Here is an 18,976-nt window from a genome sequence, read left to right as displayed (position 1 = left end):
GATGCTTCTTTTCTACATTTGTGGTATTTTTTACTATAAGACTTAAGAGCTATGTTAATGTTACTTAAAGACTTACTAAAATACTGCATTTATACATGTAGTGTTACTTCTATGCACATCTTTTAGTAAAGTGAAATAAGTAATTCTAAAATGTATCTCCTTAAAGTACTGCTAAAGGGGGAGTTCTCTTCTTTCTAAATACAGTCAGTTGTTATTCATGAATTCAGTTTTTAGGCACGTCAGAATAGATGAAACACTTACCAAGTCATACACTAATCAGTCTGCTGCATAAGTCACTGATCCATACAGTTAAAAAGAAACCAACCCGTTGCTAACGGTTCACAGTGTATGTGGTGCATACTCTCCTCTACATTTTGGCAAGGCCAAGCCGTACGCAGCAGTTCCAGCTTAACCAACCTCTTGGCCTCCCGGCAGCAAATCCATTCGGACAGTGCTTTAACTGCAGCTGTAAATTACTGTTTTTCTAGAGCGTGGTCTTTCTTCTCCATATATCCATCAGGAGTATCTGTCTTTAATAAACAAAAGTAGCATGAATTTGTGAGATTCTGGGGACAGCTTAATCTGGCCTGGATGTTTTCTGCCCTTGGGCTGATTTCTCAGCCTTTTTCCTTCATCCGTTTCAATGTAACAACAGCCTGCTATTTTATTATCCCTGGCTCGAGTCCCTTTTAATGTCTCTTCTTCCTTCTGTACTTCCCCTCTAGCCTTTCTTCCTTTGTACCTGGGTAACTTTTCTTACTGGATTTTTTGTCATTGTTTCTAGGGTAACTTCTTCTGGTTATTTCTGCATGAGAATTTAAACACACGGGGCTGTAAGGCACGAGGCTGCTCGCGCCGCAAAAGCTACACTTTGTGGCTGCCCGTTGGCCGCGACGATAATGACCCTGATGAGCATAGCTGCCTAATTGCACCCTTTCCGAGCTCAACTTCCAGCTGCCGAGAGCCTAAAATAAAAATCCTGGCCCTGGAGCCACCCGTCTGCTCCGATAACCCACGGGAAAGCGGGCGCCCCGGGCCCAGTTCGCGCCGCGGCGCCTACTGGCAAGGCCAGGCCAGGCCCGGCCCGGCCCGGCCCTATGCGGCCGCCTCCGCCGCCGCCGGGCGGGAGCTCCGCCGGCCCCGCCCCCTTGCCCCGCGGGGGCGGGAGCAGCGAGGCGCCGCGCCGCCATTGGCCGGTTTGAATTGCCGGGCCGTGCCAGGCCCCGCCCCTCCGCGGGCGCCCCGCCTCCCCCCGCCGGGGCGGGCGCCGCCGGCCGGCAGGGGGCGCTGCAGGGCGCCGCGGCCCGCCGAGGGGCTGCTCTCTGCGGCCGGGCGGGAGAGGAAGCGGCGCTGGCGCCGCGGGCGGGCGGGGCGGCGCGGCGGCGGCCGCCTCCGCCCCTTCCTAACCGCGGCGAGAGGAGCTGTGCTGGCAGTAGCGGCGCCCAGCTCGCTGCCCGCCATGGCGATCCGCAAGAAGAGCAACAAGAACCCGCCCGTACTCAGCCACGAGTTCATCGTGCAGAATCACGCGGACATCGTGTCCTGCGTGGCTATGATCTTCCTGCTGGGGCTCATGTTTGAGGTGAGGCGCCCGGGGGGGCCGGGCCCCGTCGCGCCCGGGGGCCCCGCGGCATCGCCTGCGCTGTGCGTGTGCCCGATGCGGGCGGGCAGAGGAGCGCTTCGGCCCCTCCTCTGCCCGTGTCTCCGGGCGCACCTGCCCGTTAGCCCACGCCCTCCGCGGGCTGTGAGGCCTCGGCCCCCCCGCGCCCTGGCATGCGGGCGCAGGGCCTGGCCCAGCGCGGGCGTCGGGCCCCTTCTCCGTGGCTTCTCCGCGGTGCCACGGCCCGGCCGCTCCGGGGACGCCCTCTTCTCCTGTTGTGCCCGGTGGGAGCCCGGCTGCCCCGGGGCGCCGCGAGGAGCGGGCGTCCAGCGCGCTCGCCCCCTCGGAGTTCGCGACGGAAGGCCGCGGCTGGCGGGAGCCGCGGAGCGGAGAATAGCGCTTCCTCCCCCGGCCTCGGCCGCGGCGGGCAGTTCCTGCAGGCGGCGGGGTTACGTGGCAGTCGGAGCGCGGCGGCGGCCGGCGGGGAGGGGGAGGAGTGTGCGGCCGCACTCGGACCTGGGCGAGCGCCGGGGGGAAGGGGGAGGCGAGGCCCTGCCGCGAAAGACGATCCCTGCTCTTTGTGTGCTGCCCAGCTGGCCCGCGGCGGCACTACAAGTCCCGTGAGGCCTTGCAGCGGCGCGGTCCCGGCCCCCCCCCCCCCGCCCTCGGCGCGGGGAAGGGAAACAAACGGTGACGTGTACACAAAGCCCCCCGCGCGCGCGCACCTGGGAGCGAAGGCGGGGCGGGGAGGGGGTGGCCGCGCGCCGGGGGCGAGGCGCGCGGCGGCCCCCTCCCCCCCACCCCGGCCGCCGCCGAGCCGGCGCCTCAGGGAGGCGGCACGCTGCCTCACGGCGCTCTCCGGTGATAAAAGTCGTTTTTTGTCGTTAGCCCCCCTCGCCCGGTCCTGAGGGAGGCGGCGGCGCGGTGCCGGAGGTGCGTGGGGGGAGTGCGGCTCCGTGGCGGGCCCGGGCCTGGCGCCGCCGTGGCCGGGCGCGCTGCGCGGGCCCGGCGCCCCTCGTGGGCCCCTGGTGTGGTGTGCGCGAGCTGAAGCTCTTCCTACGTGACCCTAAAAGTCGGTGAACTGACAGGAAAAATAAGAAAATAAAAAGCTGAGCTTGATTGCTGAAGTAAAACGTTCCTTTTTGGCTCTTTTCAGTTACTTACTGAGGGAACCCAAAAGGTAATTATGGGTGTGTTTTCCGAAATGCCCTTAGTGGTATCTCATCAAAGCCAGACGCTTCTGTTTTTGCTACTCAAGTGTTTCTGGTAGGCTGTCATTACCTGTAGGCATTTCCGTATTTTAGCCATTGGGCTAAAGAGTTGTGGATGTTTTTCAGGGTAATTTTATCCAGGTTTTGGTACTGTTCAGCATTAGAGGGCAGTGGAGTTTTTTGTTTTGTTTTAACAATAGTTGAAATATACAGAGAGAAAATAACAAGCAGGCCAGACTAAGAAAGCTGTTGTGCTTGTGTTTTATTATCAAAAATCACCAAGACAGCCCTTATAAGGTGGTTTTCTGGGAAATGAGACCTCATGAGCTTAAGCTTTTACATTTTATTTACTTGTGTCTTACAATGCATACTAATTGTGGTAATATTGAAGTTTTGGGAGGGGTTCTACCCATGCATGAAATCTATTCTGGTAGAAGGGGCATATTTTTGGTGGTACATATATGCTCTGGCTGAACAGATTGTTGTGATTTTTGAAACGTTTTGATATAGGACTAGGAAATTACCCACTGTGCTTAACGTTGGCATGGTATTTATACTGCCTGACTTATGGACTGAATTAGGACCCTGTGCATAGTTTACAGAGCCTTCAAATGGCAATTTGGAATCAACTAAGTGCTTTGGCTTGTCTTCTGAAGGCTCCCTTGACCGTATAGGAAGCCCTAGGCAGCTTAAGTAATTCAGGCAAACTAGTTGGATTCTGTGAAGTTATATGGAATGAACACTCTATATTCAGAGAAATCCGAGATGGAGAAATCTGGGGCTTGTTTACAAAGCACTAAGAAAAAAAAAGAAGTAAAACCTCATTTCTTGTAGATGATAGCAAATGCAGGTAGTAACCTAGAAATTACCTTCAGATATCCAAATTATTCTTTCAAGATTCCTAAGGATATTTCTTGTCAATTCTATAAATACAGCAAGGATGCTAGTTTTATATAGCAATGAGAAACAGGTCAGATCATAAATATTGGAGATCTTGGGGGGTTTTTATCTTCTCTGATAAGACATGTTGATTTGTGATATTCATTAGGATTCCCCAAAGCTGTTTTAAACTTGAAAATTAATTGATACTTACTGACAGATAGGAACTTGTGCTGCTGCTTATTTATTGGGGGTTTTATAGTATCAATTATAAGTAATTTTAAATGAAGTTTATTCTGAGACCCTGCTGTGTCCGTCATGGTCCAAGTATTACAGGCTATTGTTCGTGCTGTTAATAGATTAGTAGTGTGCATTGGAGAAAGAATTGCAGTGAATTGCATAGAATTGCATATCATTTTAATGTTGTGGTAAAGACTGTCCGTAAATAGAATTTTTGATGATATTTTGTTCAGGAGAATGTAGGTCTGTAAACAAACCTATAGAGATTGTGCAGTCTGTTCTACCTTTAGAAGGTCAGATGAGTGATGTGATAATGGGAGTTGTTTGTTAGGGGGGGAAGGCAGGCTGGGGAAGGGTACTAAGACCAAGGGCAAATGTTTTCAGTTTAATATAGTTTATTTCAGTGAAATAACACTGTTGTTTCTTTTTCAGATTACAGCAAAAGCAGCTGTCATTTTTGTTACACTTCAGTATAATGTTACCATTCCTGCCACAGGTATGTGTCTTGCAGGAGTTTAGTCATGCAGTTTAGCTGTATTTTCTAAATGGAGGGTCAGGTGAATTACTTCGTTTGAATAGATATTAAGTAGTTTTCAAGGATTTCACTTTAAACTATTTCCAGTAAAACTCTGTTTTAACAAAATCAGTTTAGTGAAAATGTTTCTATTCTGTTGGATTCATCATTAGAACTAAAACCCTATCTGACTGCTATATAAGTTCATGTTAATTCTTATTTTGGTTTTGCAAGTGACCATATTTACTAGTCAAAGGGGTGAATGTGTGCGATAATTTAACATAATTTTATAGTCCCATTTCAATGCACTTGGACAAGCTGCCAAAGTGCAATTAAGTTTTCATTTTTATAGTACATCTTTCCAGAAACAAGTTTAGTTTGTGATGTGATGGAGAAGATTACAGTAAGCTTTGTCCAGTGACCTAGCTCATGGTGCTGGTTTAATTTGACTTCAGTTTGTTGTCAGCAGAACAGGTATCTTCTGTCTGAAAGATTTCAGTTTGAGAAACAAACTTATTAGTGATTAAACTGTGTCAGCACCTGACAGTTAAATCTGTTTTTTTCTTTTAGAAGAACAATCTGCAGAAACAATCTCTCTCTATCATTATGGCATCAAGGATTTGGCTACAATTTTCTTTTACATGCTTGTAGCAATAATCATACATGCTATTATTCAGGAGTATGTGCTGGATGTAAGTACAAAATATTAATTTCATTACAATAATTGTCAGGTTTTAATTAGATTTTATGACTGTTAGAAGTAAACTTGCATTAAAACTTTTAGCTGTTAAAACATACATTGACGCTTTTAACTGTATTAGAACTTTTAACTGTTAAATGCTAAAGCATATAAATAACATTGGATTTTCATTTTAGAAAATTAACAGGAAAATGCACTTTTCAAAAACAAAGCATAGCAAGTTCAATGAATCTGGGCAACTTAGCGCATTCTACCTTTTCTCCTGTGTTTGGGGCACAAGTATTCTTGTCTCTGTAAGTATACTCTCTCTTGTGTTTATAGTATAATATTTTAAAAGTTACATTTATTTATGATAATGACTTACTTGTTTTTCAGCTCTCTTTTAGTATTAGATTAGAGACAAGATGCAAAATTCTGTTTAATTCTTCATCATAACTGAGTATAAAACCTGAGCTGTCACTGTTGTTTAGCTTGATTTAATTGGGTTTCCCATTCAAACAAATTATTAATAAAGTTAAACATGACTTTATTATCATATGTCTATTATGGTACTTCATTCTCTGTAGTTGTTCTGTGTTGGTTTATTATCATAAAAAGTTAAAAAAAAAAAAAATCATGCACAGAGTTTTGGTAGCCTAGGGAATGGGTGCATGGGCAGGTTGCTATAGGTTAAGGTGACTGAACTTTCAGGTTACATACTCTTCTCTAGTGGCTGTATGTGTATGAGCTTACCCCATGGTGTAAATGCAAGGAGACTTTCTGCTCTCAGTGGGAAAGGGGTAAGCCATCTCATGTCCCCACATGCATAGATACTTGTTGAGGGGGGGTACCTGATTCGCTGTAAGCTAATAACTTTTTTTTTTCCCTTGTAGTAACTTGTTATTTAACTCAGACTTCATTTTCTACTGATGATGGAAGTTTGAGTTTCAAAAAAGGGAAGAATGTGAATTTTTCTGCATCATAATGACTTTTTTTTCTGAAAAACTTTCTTCCTCTTAGTTTTACTCTAAGCTTATTGACAGTTTACAAGGGAAAACTTGCAGCTGTAGTGATGCTGAAATAACCTCCATCTCATAAGGACACTCTTTTCTTGAATGAGCATGTGTTTTGTTTGGGTCTTTTTTTAAGCCAATTCATCTGTTCTTTTGTAAATGGAATAGTCTGCAGCTTTTACTTGTGTGTTTGCGTGCGTGTGTGTGTGTATATATACTTTCATTATTTATGACTAGGAAGTAGGAACATTGTGTGTTTGGGGTTTTTTTTTGACTTTTGGTTTTTGTTTTGCTTTTTCAGGAGAACTATATATCAGATCCTACCTCTCTGTGGAGGGACTACCCGCACACTCTGGTTCCGTAAGGCCCCTTCTTTAAAGGATTGGTGGGGGTGGGGAGGTGTCAGACATTTTAAACATAGGGTTTATCATGTGCAATCTGCATAGACTAAGTAGTCTGTGAAACTAGTCACTGGTATATTTTTGTTTGTATTGATGGAGATTGATTATCTATCAATTTGTAGCTTACAAAGTCTGCTTTCTTTAGGCCGTTATTTAAAGATGAGGTTTTTACAAGTTTTATTTATTTCTCTTAATTACTTTATTTTTTGGAAATCTTACTTTTGAGAATAGTGTTGGCTGGCAGTAAAGATCTGTATTATTCCTTCCTTAGAGATAGTGATTAAATATGTTTACTGGAAAGCTTCTGAAACATGTTGAATTCATTTATAAAAGGTAGTATTTTTCAATTCTTGCTTTATTGTACAGGTTTCAAATGAAGTTTTTCTACATCTCACAGTTGGCATACTGGTTTCATGCTTTTCCAGAACTGTACTTCCAGAAAACCAAAAAAGTAAGTTCAAAATGTAAACTGAAAACTCTAAAGAATTCAACTCTAGCAGCAAAAAGAGTTCATTTCTTTTGGACTTTCAGAGTAATATGTGACCTTAGATTTCCTATCCTGTTCTTATTCATGTACTTACATTGTCCTTGAAGGATTTTTGAGTGCTCATATTTCCGTGGAGAAGAATGGCTTTTTTCTGTTCAGTTAAATCATTACTTCTAATTGCAGTAAAATGCCTACATATCTATTGTGTAAATAAAACTTACTAGCATTTCTCATTTACTATAAGAGAGTTTGGATTTTCCTTTGAACAACTGAATGTGAGGTTTAGTTTAAACTTTTTTTTCTTGTAATTAAGAGTCTGAATAATCTCATTGAAGTACAGTACTGTTTCATGGATGATGCATGGGTGATGCAGAATATAGGCAGTGAATAATTTTCTACCTCCAAGGAATATTACTCTTCAGAATTTGTTGTAAAGACAGTTATCCTCATCAGAAGTTCTGGTTAATTGTGTATTGAGTTTTTTTGGTTTTTTTTCCTTTCATGCTGAGTTTTCAACAGCACATTCATCCTAAAGAGATTTTCCTGTTGGCGTTCTCAATGTTATTGTTAATGTTGAGTTTGCTCTAGACTTTTGTAGCAAATCTTTAGCCTTCCTTGACTGACCTAAACTGTATTTTTGCATGTTCTTTTCTCAGGTTCATTTTGCATATCAAATTTCCTTTTTAAACTCTTCTCTTGTTACTCTGTGACTAGATTGAGTCTCTGCTGTCAGAGTTCTGCTTTAATCAAGAAAGTATAAGTGTTATGTAGTCGTAGGTCCTTGTTGTTCAAGAGCCTATAGCAGGCTTGAGAGAATAGTACTGAGATGCTTTGTTTTCATGCTGATCAGAATCAGCTTAAACACTACCGTTTTGCAGGCATCCTGAATCTAAAAACACAGCTCAGCTGATGCTCCCAGATTCTGCTAGTGACATCACTGGAATTTGACTTGATATCCAAGTGTTTTTTCTTCAGCATAACTTTAAGAAAGATGTCACAAGTGGTAGAAATGCTCTATACTGAGTAGTAGTGTTTTACTGGGCCTCTACTTGGAGCTTTGGCCTATACCTTATAGAAAAAGTTTTGAGAGAATAATAGTTCATTTATTTTAGCAAGTTTATAGTTAATATTTATTTATCACAATTTAATCTCTCTCACCTTGGCTCCACTACCTTATTCCTCATTTTCATAAACTGCCTTCTTTCGCTCGGGTCTATTTGTCCGTATTGCTGACATAGACAACAAGGAAAAATGTTCTTATCTCAGCTTTCTGTATAGTAGCATGTGCCTCCACCTGAGTTACCCCAATAGGTCTTCAGTCTCTAAAAGTTACTCTAAGCAGGGATGCAAGGGCTATTTAAATGTTACCTCAGTTTTGAAGATAAAATGCAAAAAGCTTGTCCTAGTAGTAGTTAGAAAAACTGAGGATCTGAACTGACTACTCTGTAATTTGTCTAATAGAGCTTGTTTCTTATTTTCTTTCAGAGCATTTAGAGTAGGTCATTCTCTGTCCGTTTTCTGTGCATGTGTGTTGCTAGGTGTTTTGGCAAGTGTTTGATTCTGTACTTCTGTTGGCTTTGAGATAGTATTGTATAACTTAGCATATATCTTACAAGGTGAACTTCTTAAACTTTATTATTATTATTTCATATAGCCAAGATAAGTCTGAAGCCCCGTATCTGAAGTTTAGGGAATCTTTCCAGAAAGTCGGAGCTTCTTGAGCGCTTTTGAATATGCCCTATATACCATTTCAAGACCACGGTTATTATTGTGGTCTTGTGTACTTTGGTGATTGTTCTGTTCACAAGTGGAATCTTCTGCTTTCAGAGCACATTGTATCCATGGTCTAGTTCATGTCTCTTCACTATTTAGTTTCTATGAAGCGCAATCAAATGCGGCTGGCTAAAACCTTCCTTGAAGTGTGACCATGTAGTCTGACATCTCTGCTTAATAACATTGTTCTTTATATTTGCCAGTAACAGTGTGCCGGCATCTTGGATGACCTTGTATTTTTAAAATAGATGTCAGCACTTGCAAATCTTTTCATGTTGGTTCATAGATTCTGTTCTGTTATTTCTCTAGCAATTTGACAGAATCTGATGTGCAACAGACTTGTAGAACTGTAGATTAATTGAAGATACAGTAATACATACTAATCAAGTATTGTAAAAGCTAGTACAAATTCCCAGAAGTCATATCTGAGAAAGACATCAAAATGATGCTTTTTAAAAGGGCATAACTCTATCTTAGGCATACACTATTCTGAGGAAATACAATAAATGTTATTGTCAAATAAGCAATAAGCATCGTGTGGAATTACAAGATTTGGGTTAAGTGATGACCTGTATTATGGCAGCTGAGTAGGCAAAAAGAGTTTCCAAGACTAGGAGATACGAAACATTGTATGTAATGTTTAATTAATTTTTTCCTCTTTAATAGGAGGATATCTTTCGTCAAATTGTCTACATTGGACTTTATCTCTTTCATATTGCTGGAGCCTATCTTCTAAAGTAAGTCAGCTCTAAACTTTTTTTGGCTTTGCTCTTAACCATCTTAACAAAATGTTTGAATGTTTGTTTGGTTTGTTTTGATAGTCTGACCCATCTTGGACTTGTTCTTCTGGTATTGCATTACTTTGTTGAATTTCTTTTCCACATATCCCGACTTTTCTACTTCAGTGATGAAAGATATCAGAAAGGGTAAGTAGCTATTATCTTTTAATTCCTGTAATTTCTGTTATGTCTCACAAGGCTTGTGTATTTAATAACTAGAAGCCAAAATTAAAAACAAGTTCACACAGTGTTTGCTTAGAAGCCAGAGCTCTCCAAACTAATCTTAGTATTTATATCTATAAAACATTGACTTTTTTAACCTTATTCAGCTATTCAAGTAAATATTTATAGTTATAAGAAATGAAATAAAATTTTGCACTTCTTATTAATACAGTAAAAAACATTTTGAGATGTAGCTCTCAGTATAGAGGAAGGAACAACATAGATTGCTCTTGCAGTCAATTTTGTAGAAACTAAAAACATGCTTGTGTTCGAGTTCAGCTGAAATTTGTTTTTAGGACATACTTCTGGCTTGTAGAAAAAGATTGTGAGGCAAGGGTTTTCTTGCTCTTTGCCTTCTATGAATACTAGAAATACAAGATTACTGTAGGATGGGTGCAAAATAATGAATTTGGTTAAGTTCTTAAATCTCAAATGCTTTCTTGAATTCACACAGTAAAAAGTAAACGTTAAACATTCATATTGTGAATTTGTATTGTGAACTAATCCAGAGAATTGATTTAGTTTGTGGTGTTTTTCTTTGTAGGTTTTCACTGTGGGCAGTTCTCTTTGTTTTGGGAAGACTTCTCACCTTGATTCTTTCTGTCCTCACTTTTGGTTTTGGACTGGCAAGAGCAGAAGATCAGCAGCTGAATTTCAGTACTGGAAACTTTAATATCCTGGCTGTTAGGTACAACAAACTTGGAATGTTTAAGCACAAGCTGTAAACTTGTGTTAAATTTAAATACACAGTAGGAACTGTGCAATATTAATGCTGGTAATACTGAATTGTTAGGAGTTTTCATACAACTCATGGGATCAATAGGTATAGCTTCTGTAAAGAAGTTGCAAGGCACAGTGAAAAGAAATGAAGAATTTACAGTCTACAGTTGAGGAATTTATAATTGATTACTCATTTTTACTGGAAGATTCAGAATTAAAAGGATTGTCCAGTTATAGAGATTCCTTTCAACTGTTTAAGAATTAAGTCAATTGAATTCTAGATGTAAGTGCAACTCCACAAAGAAACCTTAAAAATTTCAGTGAATCTGTATAGGTCGGCATTATGTCCAGAGCATCTTTGATGCTGGCTGATAGTTCTCACCTCTTTCCCTGCCTTTATTACAGCTCCTATTGCTGTCATATGGTGCAGAATGCTCAGCCAGCCACCTGGTCTTTTTATGAATTAAATCCAGAAAATGAAGTTGTAGAAACATTCCCAATGTCAGCATTATCTTCTAGATACTCATAACTGCCAGACTTTCTTTTACCCTATTTCCAGCTGTAACCACCTGGTACCTTGAGAGTAACTCTGAGAAGGAGAAAGCAAGAAATAAATCTATTGCTTCTCAGTTTTGATGGAAGTGCAAAGTCTTTACTGTCACTGCATCTCTATTTTTGTTTGGGTGTGCTAAGCCCAATTGCTGTATGTGAGCTAACTCTTGCATCTCTGAAAAATGAGAAAATGGATGTCACTAGTGAGAGGCAAAAAAATCGGTTTTTCTTAACTTTACAGATTCATGTCATCTTGAAGGAATCACTTAAATGCGTTTGAGGAACCTGAGTTAAAAAGCAGTTTCTGAAATACGAAAAGTTGTGTGAGGCAAGATGGTTCTTTTCTTTCCTGTTTGGATAACTAGATAAACTTGCTGCTAAACCTTTAACTGTGTTTTCTTTCTAGAATCAGTGTGCTGGCCTCCATCTGTATGGCTCAAGCGTTTATGATGTGGAAGTTCATTAATTTCCAGCTTCGCAGGTGGAGAGAACATTCTTCTCAGCCTCAGTCAGTGAAAAAGAAGTTTGTAACAGCTAAAGGAAAGACCTCCAGAAAAGAAAGAGGTTTGTATTTACATATTTACAGGTTTCCTGTTGCCTTGACTTCTCAAAAAGAACTTAAGGTAAAGGAAAGCCTTTTTTTGATATAATTGCTTAAAAAAAAAAGAATTATGTTTCAGTCTCGAGAGACTCAATTACAGAACCCCCCCCCCTTTTTTTTTTAAACGAAAAGGTTTTACAAAAAAGACAGTTTACATATAAATTAATTGTTTGGCTTTCTCTTCTAATTGACTGAAGGAATTACTGTTTCTAGGGTTAATATGACATGAGACTTAGGTCTAATTTTATTACTTGAGCAAAATATATCATGATTTGTTCAGTTATAAAAAGGGAACAGACACATTTTTAGTTCAAATTTCATAATCAATTACCTCAATTTTTCTTATGATGAATTTCAAGTATGTTTCTTCAGTGCCACTAGACTTTGGGTCTTCAGGGTGAGGGGAAGGTTGGATGATCCAGCAAATCAGAAAGCTTATATTGGACTGTCTTTACTAAAAATAGTTTTGATGCTTCTTTTAAGGGGAATTAATAACTACTCACTACTGTCAACCTACACAAAAGTTTTTGGAAATGAATTAATGGCTCCAGGTTTGGTCTTTTGATAATGTTAAACCTTTTTTATGGAAGGCACATAAAAGATGAACAGAATACTTTTTCCTCTAAGGAAAACAATGTGCTACATTAAAAAAAATTAAATATTTCTATTGTACCAACAGTTAAACTTCCATGTAGTTGTTACTAGCTTGAATAATTTCCAACTGAGTGATTTCTGCTTGAGTCATTTCAAAGCTTATTACAACATGATCCTGTGCTACTAATCACTTATCACCAGCCTGTTTCAGTTTCTGATATGCTGACCTTGAGTGTGTAGAGAAAACAAAGATAAGGTTTGCACTGAGAACTGAGATTTATAATCACAGATAACTGATTTATTTTCAAGTTTTTTCTTTCTTAAAATCATGTATTTTAGAGTCTTTCTCTAGATTCCCTTTTGGCTGTTTTTAACTAACCGCAACTTGGGTTTTTTTTTTTCCCCTTCCCCTAAAGCTAACATGCAAGGGGGGAGGTGTCAGTCTGGTTTTTAGAAGTTAAGAACACTAAAAAATTCAGTTGGACTTTTGTTTTTAATTGAGTGAAGTTATTTTCCTCTGTAAGTGTCTTACTGAATCAGAGCTTCATATTCATTATATCTTGCTACATTTTTGTGGAATTAAATCTTCAAATATTCTTAAAACAAAAACTTATCACATTTAAATCAATGAGTCAAAAGTGTAGTAGCTTTTAAATCCCTTAAACTATTTAATTCATGTAATTTGGTGAATTTGCTGTTCTTTGCCTAACTTAAATGGAATGATAAAAGCACTTAATTTGAATTGTGGATTAATTCACAAAATAATTGAGATAGGTCTGTCTCTGGGGAGTCTTCCACCTAATATTTTAAATGCAAGGAGAAAAGCACTTTTAAAATTGCAAAGATAAGTGTCATCTCAGATTTTTCTGCTGTGCAGATAGTCTGGTGCTGTTTGAACACTTGTACAGGATGCAGCAAGCCCAAGTTTCTGAAAGAGTAATACATGTAATTAAACTGTGTTAAAATAGTCCTTATCTTTTGTGTCTGGCTGGATTTTGGGTACCAGAGTCCAGTAAAATGTGTTACTTATCCACTGTGCTGAAGACAAGAAATGACATGGTAGGAAAAATCCTCATGGTGCAGTAGCTTTGGTACCTGGACACATGCTGGTTCTTGTTTGTTATTTTGTTTTGGTTTTACTTGTTTTGACTTAACTGAAATCTTACTGTCTTAAACTGTTAACTGGCTTGGGTCTTGCTCATTGATAGTAAGCTGCTTAAATTGAGAACAACCCAACCTTTTGAGAAGGATCCAAGGATCACCTTACATAGGCTTCCAATGATGGTGTGTCATTTGCAACCAAATACATTTGGACAGAGTCTGAATGTTCTTATAGGAGTAACTGGGCCTATCTGCTACTTTTATTACTTATTTTGTTGCTTATTTGCATAAATGGTAGTGTTTGTGTGTAGTGGTGGAGAGAGGATGATAAGCATTTGTTTTGTGGATTGGCCATTCTCTACTGGTAATCTGCAGTACATCTTGAAAACATCAGTTGGAAAACAATCATCACATCAATTTAACCAGTTACTTGTGCAAAAGAATATAACTGTTGCTTGAAATGAGAATGATATTTTTAAGTCTTTTGAGCAAAGATTTAAGCAGGAAGCATTAGAGCTGGCTGTGGATGTCAGTCTTCAGATTTGGGATACCTTAGTTCATAGTGGTATTGTGTTGCTCCCTTTTTCTGTACGTTGCATGCATTGTAAACGCCTAGATTGTGGGTCATTTTTTGTTCTAGGGCAGACTTCTGCTATTGAATAGTCTCTGTGGCACTTGTGCAGATTAAAGCTCTTGAGACCTTTAAGGTGCCCTAAAAGTGGGTATAGAAGTGGAGAGGTGCAGCTGGTAAGAAGTTCTTGCTTTGTATTCTTAGTTGGGTGCCCAGTTTTGTGCTTGAACTCTTTCCCATGTTTGGGATTTGGGATGCTCCTCCCAACTCTTACTACTATTTTACTTCGTCCGTCTTATCTATGTAAATACTTTCCCCAGAACATAAAGTGGAAGACTAACATATGTTAAAAGTGTGTGTGCTTACATGTATATAAAAAAAAGCTGTCATAACTATATGAAAAGTTTGTAAAGGTAAGTGAAGGAGTGCAATTTTAGCAAAAATTAAAGTGAGAAATATGTGGGCAAAACAATAAAGAACTATACTGGGGAGTTATGTGTATGCTATGTGACTCCAAAATTTCAAATGACTGTCCTATCTGTAGGTTGAATATCTTACTTTCAAGAGAATATCTGTCTAAAATATTACAGCTGATCTTGTTTTTCAGTCTAGGTCTGGCCATGTCAGGAAACTGGACAGTTTGCTGTCATGGAAAGTGTCTTGTCATGTCATTTTAGTTATCTTAGTAAACTTAAAACCTTGCACTCTTTAAAAATGTCTTCATTATACTATTGCATTATAAAGATAATGATGGGATTTAACAAAGAAGATATATCAGAAAAGAAGTTAAAAGACTATTTGCTTAGGACCTAATTAAAAGTAATAAAATACAAAGCATCTCAATCTCTTTGAAAAATGCATTTTCTTTTTCTTTTTCTTTTTTTCCTAGAAAATGGAATAAATGGAACAGTGACCTCAAATGGAGCAGACTCGCCTCGTAGCAGGAAGGAAAAGTCCTCGTAAAACTGGGTTTTATTAAGTTAATTGACTAATGTCCCCAAAGAATCTGCTTTTTACATGGAAGGCCCTTCAGCACTAGAGATGTTACAGATTAAAGAAAATACAATTCATATTTTTTGATTATTGCTATTGTTTTGTGAAACTTTTTTTAAAAGCCATTTTGACTAAGGAAGGGTTTATCTGTCTTCAAATACTTGGGGAGGGGGGTGCAACACTTTTTAAATAACATTGACACTTTTTTAAACATTTATTGTGATGAAATAACTTCACTTAATGAGGATCACTGATGCAATGTATTATTTCCTTTCAGTTTTTGTAATCTTGGTGATATATACCGTTCTACCAACATCACTTTTTCCAAGAAGTATTGCAAAATTGAAGTAAAAACTTAGTATAGATATCATAGCTTTTCAGTATATTACCTTGATTCAAATTTACAGTTCAAATTGGATTTCTAAGACCACACAAAAAACCTCTTTATTTTGTAGTTGTTAGCTACAATATCTGTTCTAAGAATTGCCCCATATCATTAAACAAAACTGAACTGATTGGAAATGTTGCGGAGTCTTATTGTCTATGTTGGTTAGAAATCTCTTATAAGGAATAAAAACCTTTCTGAGATACAGCTTTAGCACTTGAAAATTAGAAGGGAGAGTGTATGTCATAGAGTTGATTCGAGTAGCACTATTAACTCCTGTCTGTGCTTTTACACTGTACATATCTCAGAATTAGTGTGCATTGGACCTTCTTTGAAAACTTGTTTGTCTGATTTTAGAGGGTGGAGGTTCTTGCTGTGTGTTGTTGTGTTTGTTTTAGGAGGCATGTAATGCTTCCATGAAGAGGGAATTTGTTAGATAAATGGATCGAGTTATGACAAACATTCCTTTATTCTATCTACTTTGCTTTGTTTCACCTCTGTTAGGAAATAGTTTGATTCCTTCTATATATATTTTTATGAAAAAATATTTAAAAGCTACAACTTCTTAAAATTGATTTATTGTGCCCTTTGCTACAACTGGAAAAATCTTAATTTAAAATTTTTTTCCATATCTATCTTTCATAGTTGTATTAAATGTGAAGCTTTGTCCAGTTAATTTTCCAGTTTAATATGCAGTTAATGTTTTCATCTGTATCCTTTTGTAATGGCTATAATTCATCCCGTTTCACTTAGGAATGAGTTAAGAACTGAATTCACTCTTCAGAAGAAGTTGCTAAATCAGGCTTTCAAGTTAACACAAATGTTGGACTGCTTATTGAGTAAGTAGGAGTGATTATAGCAACCAAGTTGATAAAATAGTTCTAGTTATAAACTGTAAGTAAAGTTGAGTTGATGCCCAACAAAATAATAATTCTTCATTCTGTATCTTTTACAGTTTGGTTACTTGCTATACAGAATAAACATTTCTAGTACAAAACCTTGACTACACATAACTATCCATTCTTCAATCACTTTAGTACTATTTACAGTTATTACAGCGTACTTTATATGTTTCAACTAATTTAAGTCACAGTTCGTGGGTAATTGCTTCACAGCTCCTGAAGTTGTTATAGGCTCAGACTTGTTTGACCTAAGAACTCTGTGGGGGCAGCATGCCATGAAATATGCCCAGTCTGCTTCAGTGGAAGTAGCTGTATTATGTATTGGTTTGAAGAAGTAAAAATTAAGTGGTGTAACTGTGAATCTATCAGATTGGACCATGAACCTGGAAAATTGGAGCTCACAAATTTTGAGGGAATTGTATACATTAAATACTCACTGCACAAAACCACGTTTCATGTCTGATGTTTCTAACAAAGACCTTCACTGAATCTGTGTGCCTTGCTTTCAAGTTGTACCTTAAGCCAGAAGGGCAGATTTTTACAGTTTCTAGCCTGGTACTTGGATGCTAAAGCAGTTTGTCTGCAGTTTCTGGTTGTCTTGGTGCTGCCCAAATCTTAAAGGCTGAGGGAACAAATTATGAAGGGAGCTTTTAAGGTACTTCTTGAGCTCTTTGAGACTTATTGGAGTCTGAGGGTTATAATAGTTGTTTCCCTGAGGCAAACTGTTTCTTGTAAACTTCATTCTTTGGCACTGTAGTCTTGAAATGTAAAGTTCAGGTTCACTTCCAAAAACTTCAAAAGAGTATATTCTTGCCTGCTAATATTGACATTGCTTTTTGTCTCCTTTTCGCCTTATGGACATTTTTGGCCTTTGGACTTTTCAAAAAGCGCTTTTGTTTTCGCAATGGCTTAATCTTCATCTTTGCCTTATAGGAGTTGCCGCTCTCTGCCTGGTATTAGACAAGGATTCCAGTTGTCCTAGAATTTGAAAAGAGTATTGAAAACCAGTGTCTGTTGTCTCCTGTATCATAACTAAATATATATATTTATAGTTTTGGATGAGTCATTCTTACTTCCTGCAACAGCAATAATTTTTTTATTTTTCTCCTTGGGGCAGAACCTCCCCATGAATTGACAAGATTTTGAGACTCATATTTCAAGTTTGCTATTATCTGTTTTTACACTAGATTATTCTTTCTTTGCCTGGATAACTTTTTTGAGTTCCTTCAAATTCTGATTTTTCAGACCTTACTACATTTTTGGCTCTTCATTTGTAATCTAGGATTCAGTAAGCTGCAAGAAGACTAGTTGTCCAATCACGTTTCCAGAATTTTGGAATGAGGAATATTAGAAATGGAAATGACTAAAGAGCTCACTGCATTCCTATGCCTAATAAAAATAATTCTTGCTTAGCTGTAGTAATTTATCCTGGTCCATTGCCAGGTCTCACAAAGAGAAGGGTTTTTTTCCTGTGTGCACGGATTTGAATTGAGTGGTTCATACAGACTGTGGCTGGGTTTTTATTTTGTTTTGTTAAAGCCCTGCTGTCTTGTCTGAACTCTTTCAAGACCTGCAGCAGATGATTTCAAGCCTTTTTTCCCCCCTAAGTGTATGTTTGGTTTATGTGCCAGACTGTATTATCATAAACCAATTCTTTATTTTTACTAACCAATATGTAACCTCCAAGTACAAAAACGTAACACAGAGCAGCTAAATTAAATTTTCAGAGTATTTGCTCTTACCTGGACACTTCCTACTCTTAACTAGTTGCAAAGGTTGTTTTTGTTTTCCTATGTGAATTATGCATGAACATGGCACTTTAAAAACACTGCTTTTTGTGTAATCCCATGCCCAAACTTATGATTAATCAAGGCATTTGTCTTGCAGAGAAGACTCAGACTGTTTCAGGCAGAGTTATAATAAGCTTTAAGTAAATGACTTATGTTGAGATATTGTATTTGTCAAATTGGTAGTTCCTGGAAAGCATTTTGATGTTTTTCATAAACACTTCTTTTCTTTGAAAATTTTACTTGTGTTTATGGAATTACCCAGAATTCTAAAAAGCAGTGTAATGGTTTAAGATACAAGTAATTAGACTTCCATAAACAGGGTTGAGATACATCTCCCATCCTTTTGCTTTTTTTGAATATCTAGGTAACTGCTCCTGAAGTGATTTCGTTGGGGACAAAACTTGAAATGGGGCAGGGAAGAGAGCAATTTCATAGTCATGTTCAGCTGAAAGTAATGTAGGTTGCTGCCAAATGTGGGGTTCTGCCCCTTCCCTTGTTCTGGTACTAGCATTTTGGGTTGCGTGGTAAGCTAGATCAGGGAGCTGGTATGGCTGAAAACTGACTTTGTTGTTGTTCGTTGCTTTTCCACTGGATTAAGTCACCTGATACAGTAATCCTGGAAGTACACAAATATTTATATTTAAATCAGAAGAAAAGATCGGGAGAAAACATACATCAGGCTGTAAGGCAACTGCCACTTTCAACTGCACTTTTGTTGTTTGAAAACTACAGTAGAGTACACTGTGTGTGATTTGGAAGACCTCACTGACGGGAGTCCAGTCTTCAAAACAAGAAGGGAGCTGGTCTGTCTGGTAGCCCTGACATGCCAAACTAGGTATTTATGGATTTTTGTCAGGTATTGTGGGGGAAGGGGAAATAATATTCTCTGCTATATTGAGATGTATTTTATCTGTCACAGTTCCTGGGTTTCCAAGAAGTGGAAGATGATAATGGAAATGTACAAATTGA

The 18,976-nt window shown here is 39.0% G+C and overlaps 1 protein-coding gene across 1 annotated transcript; it reads left to right on the top strand.

The window, feature by feature from the left end:
- The first annotated feature begins 1,373 nt into the window (after positions 1-1,373).
- On the top strand, positions 1,374-16,312 carry TRAM1 (translocation associated membrane protein 1). Its single transcript, XM_067290545.1, has 11 exons — positions 1,374-1,582; positions 4,363-4,426; positions 5,015-5,136; positions 5,321-5,437; positions 6,438-6,496; positions 6,904-6,988; positions 9,464-9,534; positions 9,619-9,723; positions 10,343-10,486; positions 11,477-11,634; positions 14,827-16,312. The coding sequence occupies exons 1-11, from the start codon at positions 1,460-1,462 to the stop codon at positions 14,898-14,900; spliced, it is 1,122 nt and encodes a 373-aa protein (XP_067146646.1). The 5' UTR covers positions 1,374-1,459; the 3' UTR covers positions 14,901-16,312.
- Positions 16,313-18,976: the final 2,664 nt, after the last annotated feature.

The sequence above is a fragment of the Apteryx mantelli genome, chromosome 2, assembly GCF_036417845.1.
Source record: "Apteryx mantelli isolate bAptMan1 chromosome 2, bAptMan1.hap1, whole genome shotgun sequence".
Classification (NCBI taxonomy): Eukaryota; Metazoa; Chordata; class Aves; order Apterygiformes; family Apterygidae; genus Apteryx; species Apteryx mantelli.
The sequence above is the reverse complement of the archived record's forward strand: the minus strand, read 5'-3'. Positions and strand labels throughout refer to the sequence as shown.

Excerpts from the sequence above, each read along its gene's own strand:
- TRAM1 (XM_067290545.1), top strand. The coding sequence starts at position 1,460 with ATGGCGATCCGCAAGAAGAGCAACAAGAACCCGCCCGTACTCAGCCAC. Across the intron at positions 5,438-6,437 it reads GCACAAGTATTCTTGTCTCT|GAGAACTATATATCAGATCC; the intron begins GTAAGTATACTC and ends TTGCTTTTTCAG. Across the intron at positions 9,724-10,342 it reads GATGAAAGATATCAGAAAGG|GTTTTCACTGTGGGCAGTTC; the intron begins GTAAGTAGCTAT and ends TTTTCTTTGTAG.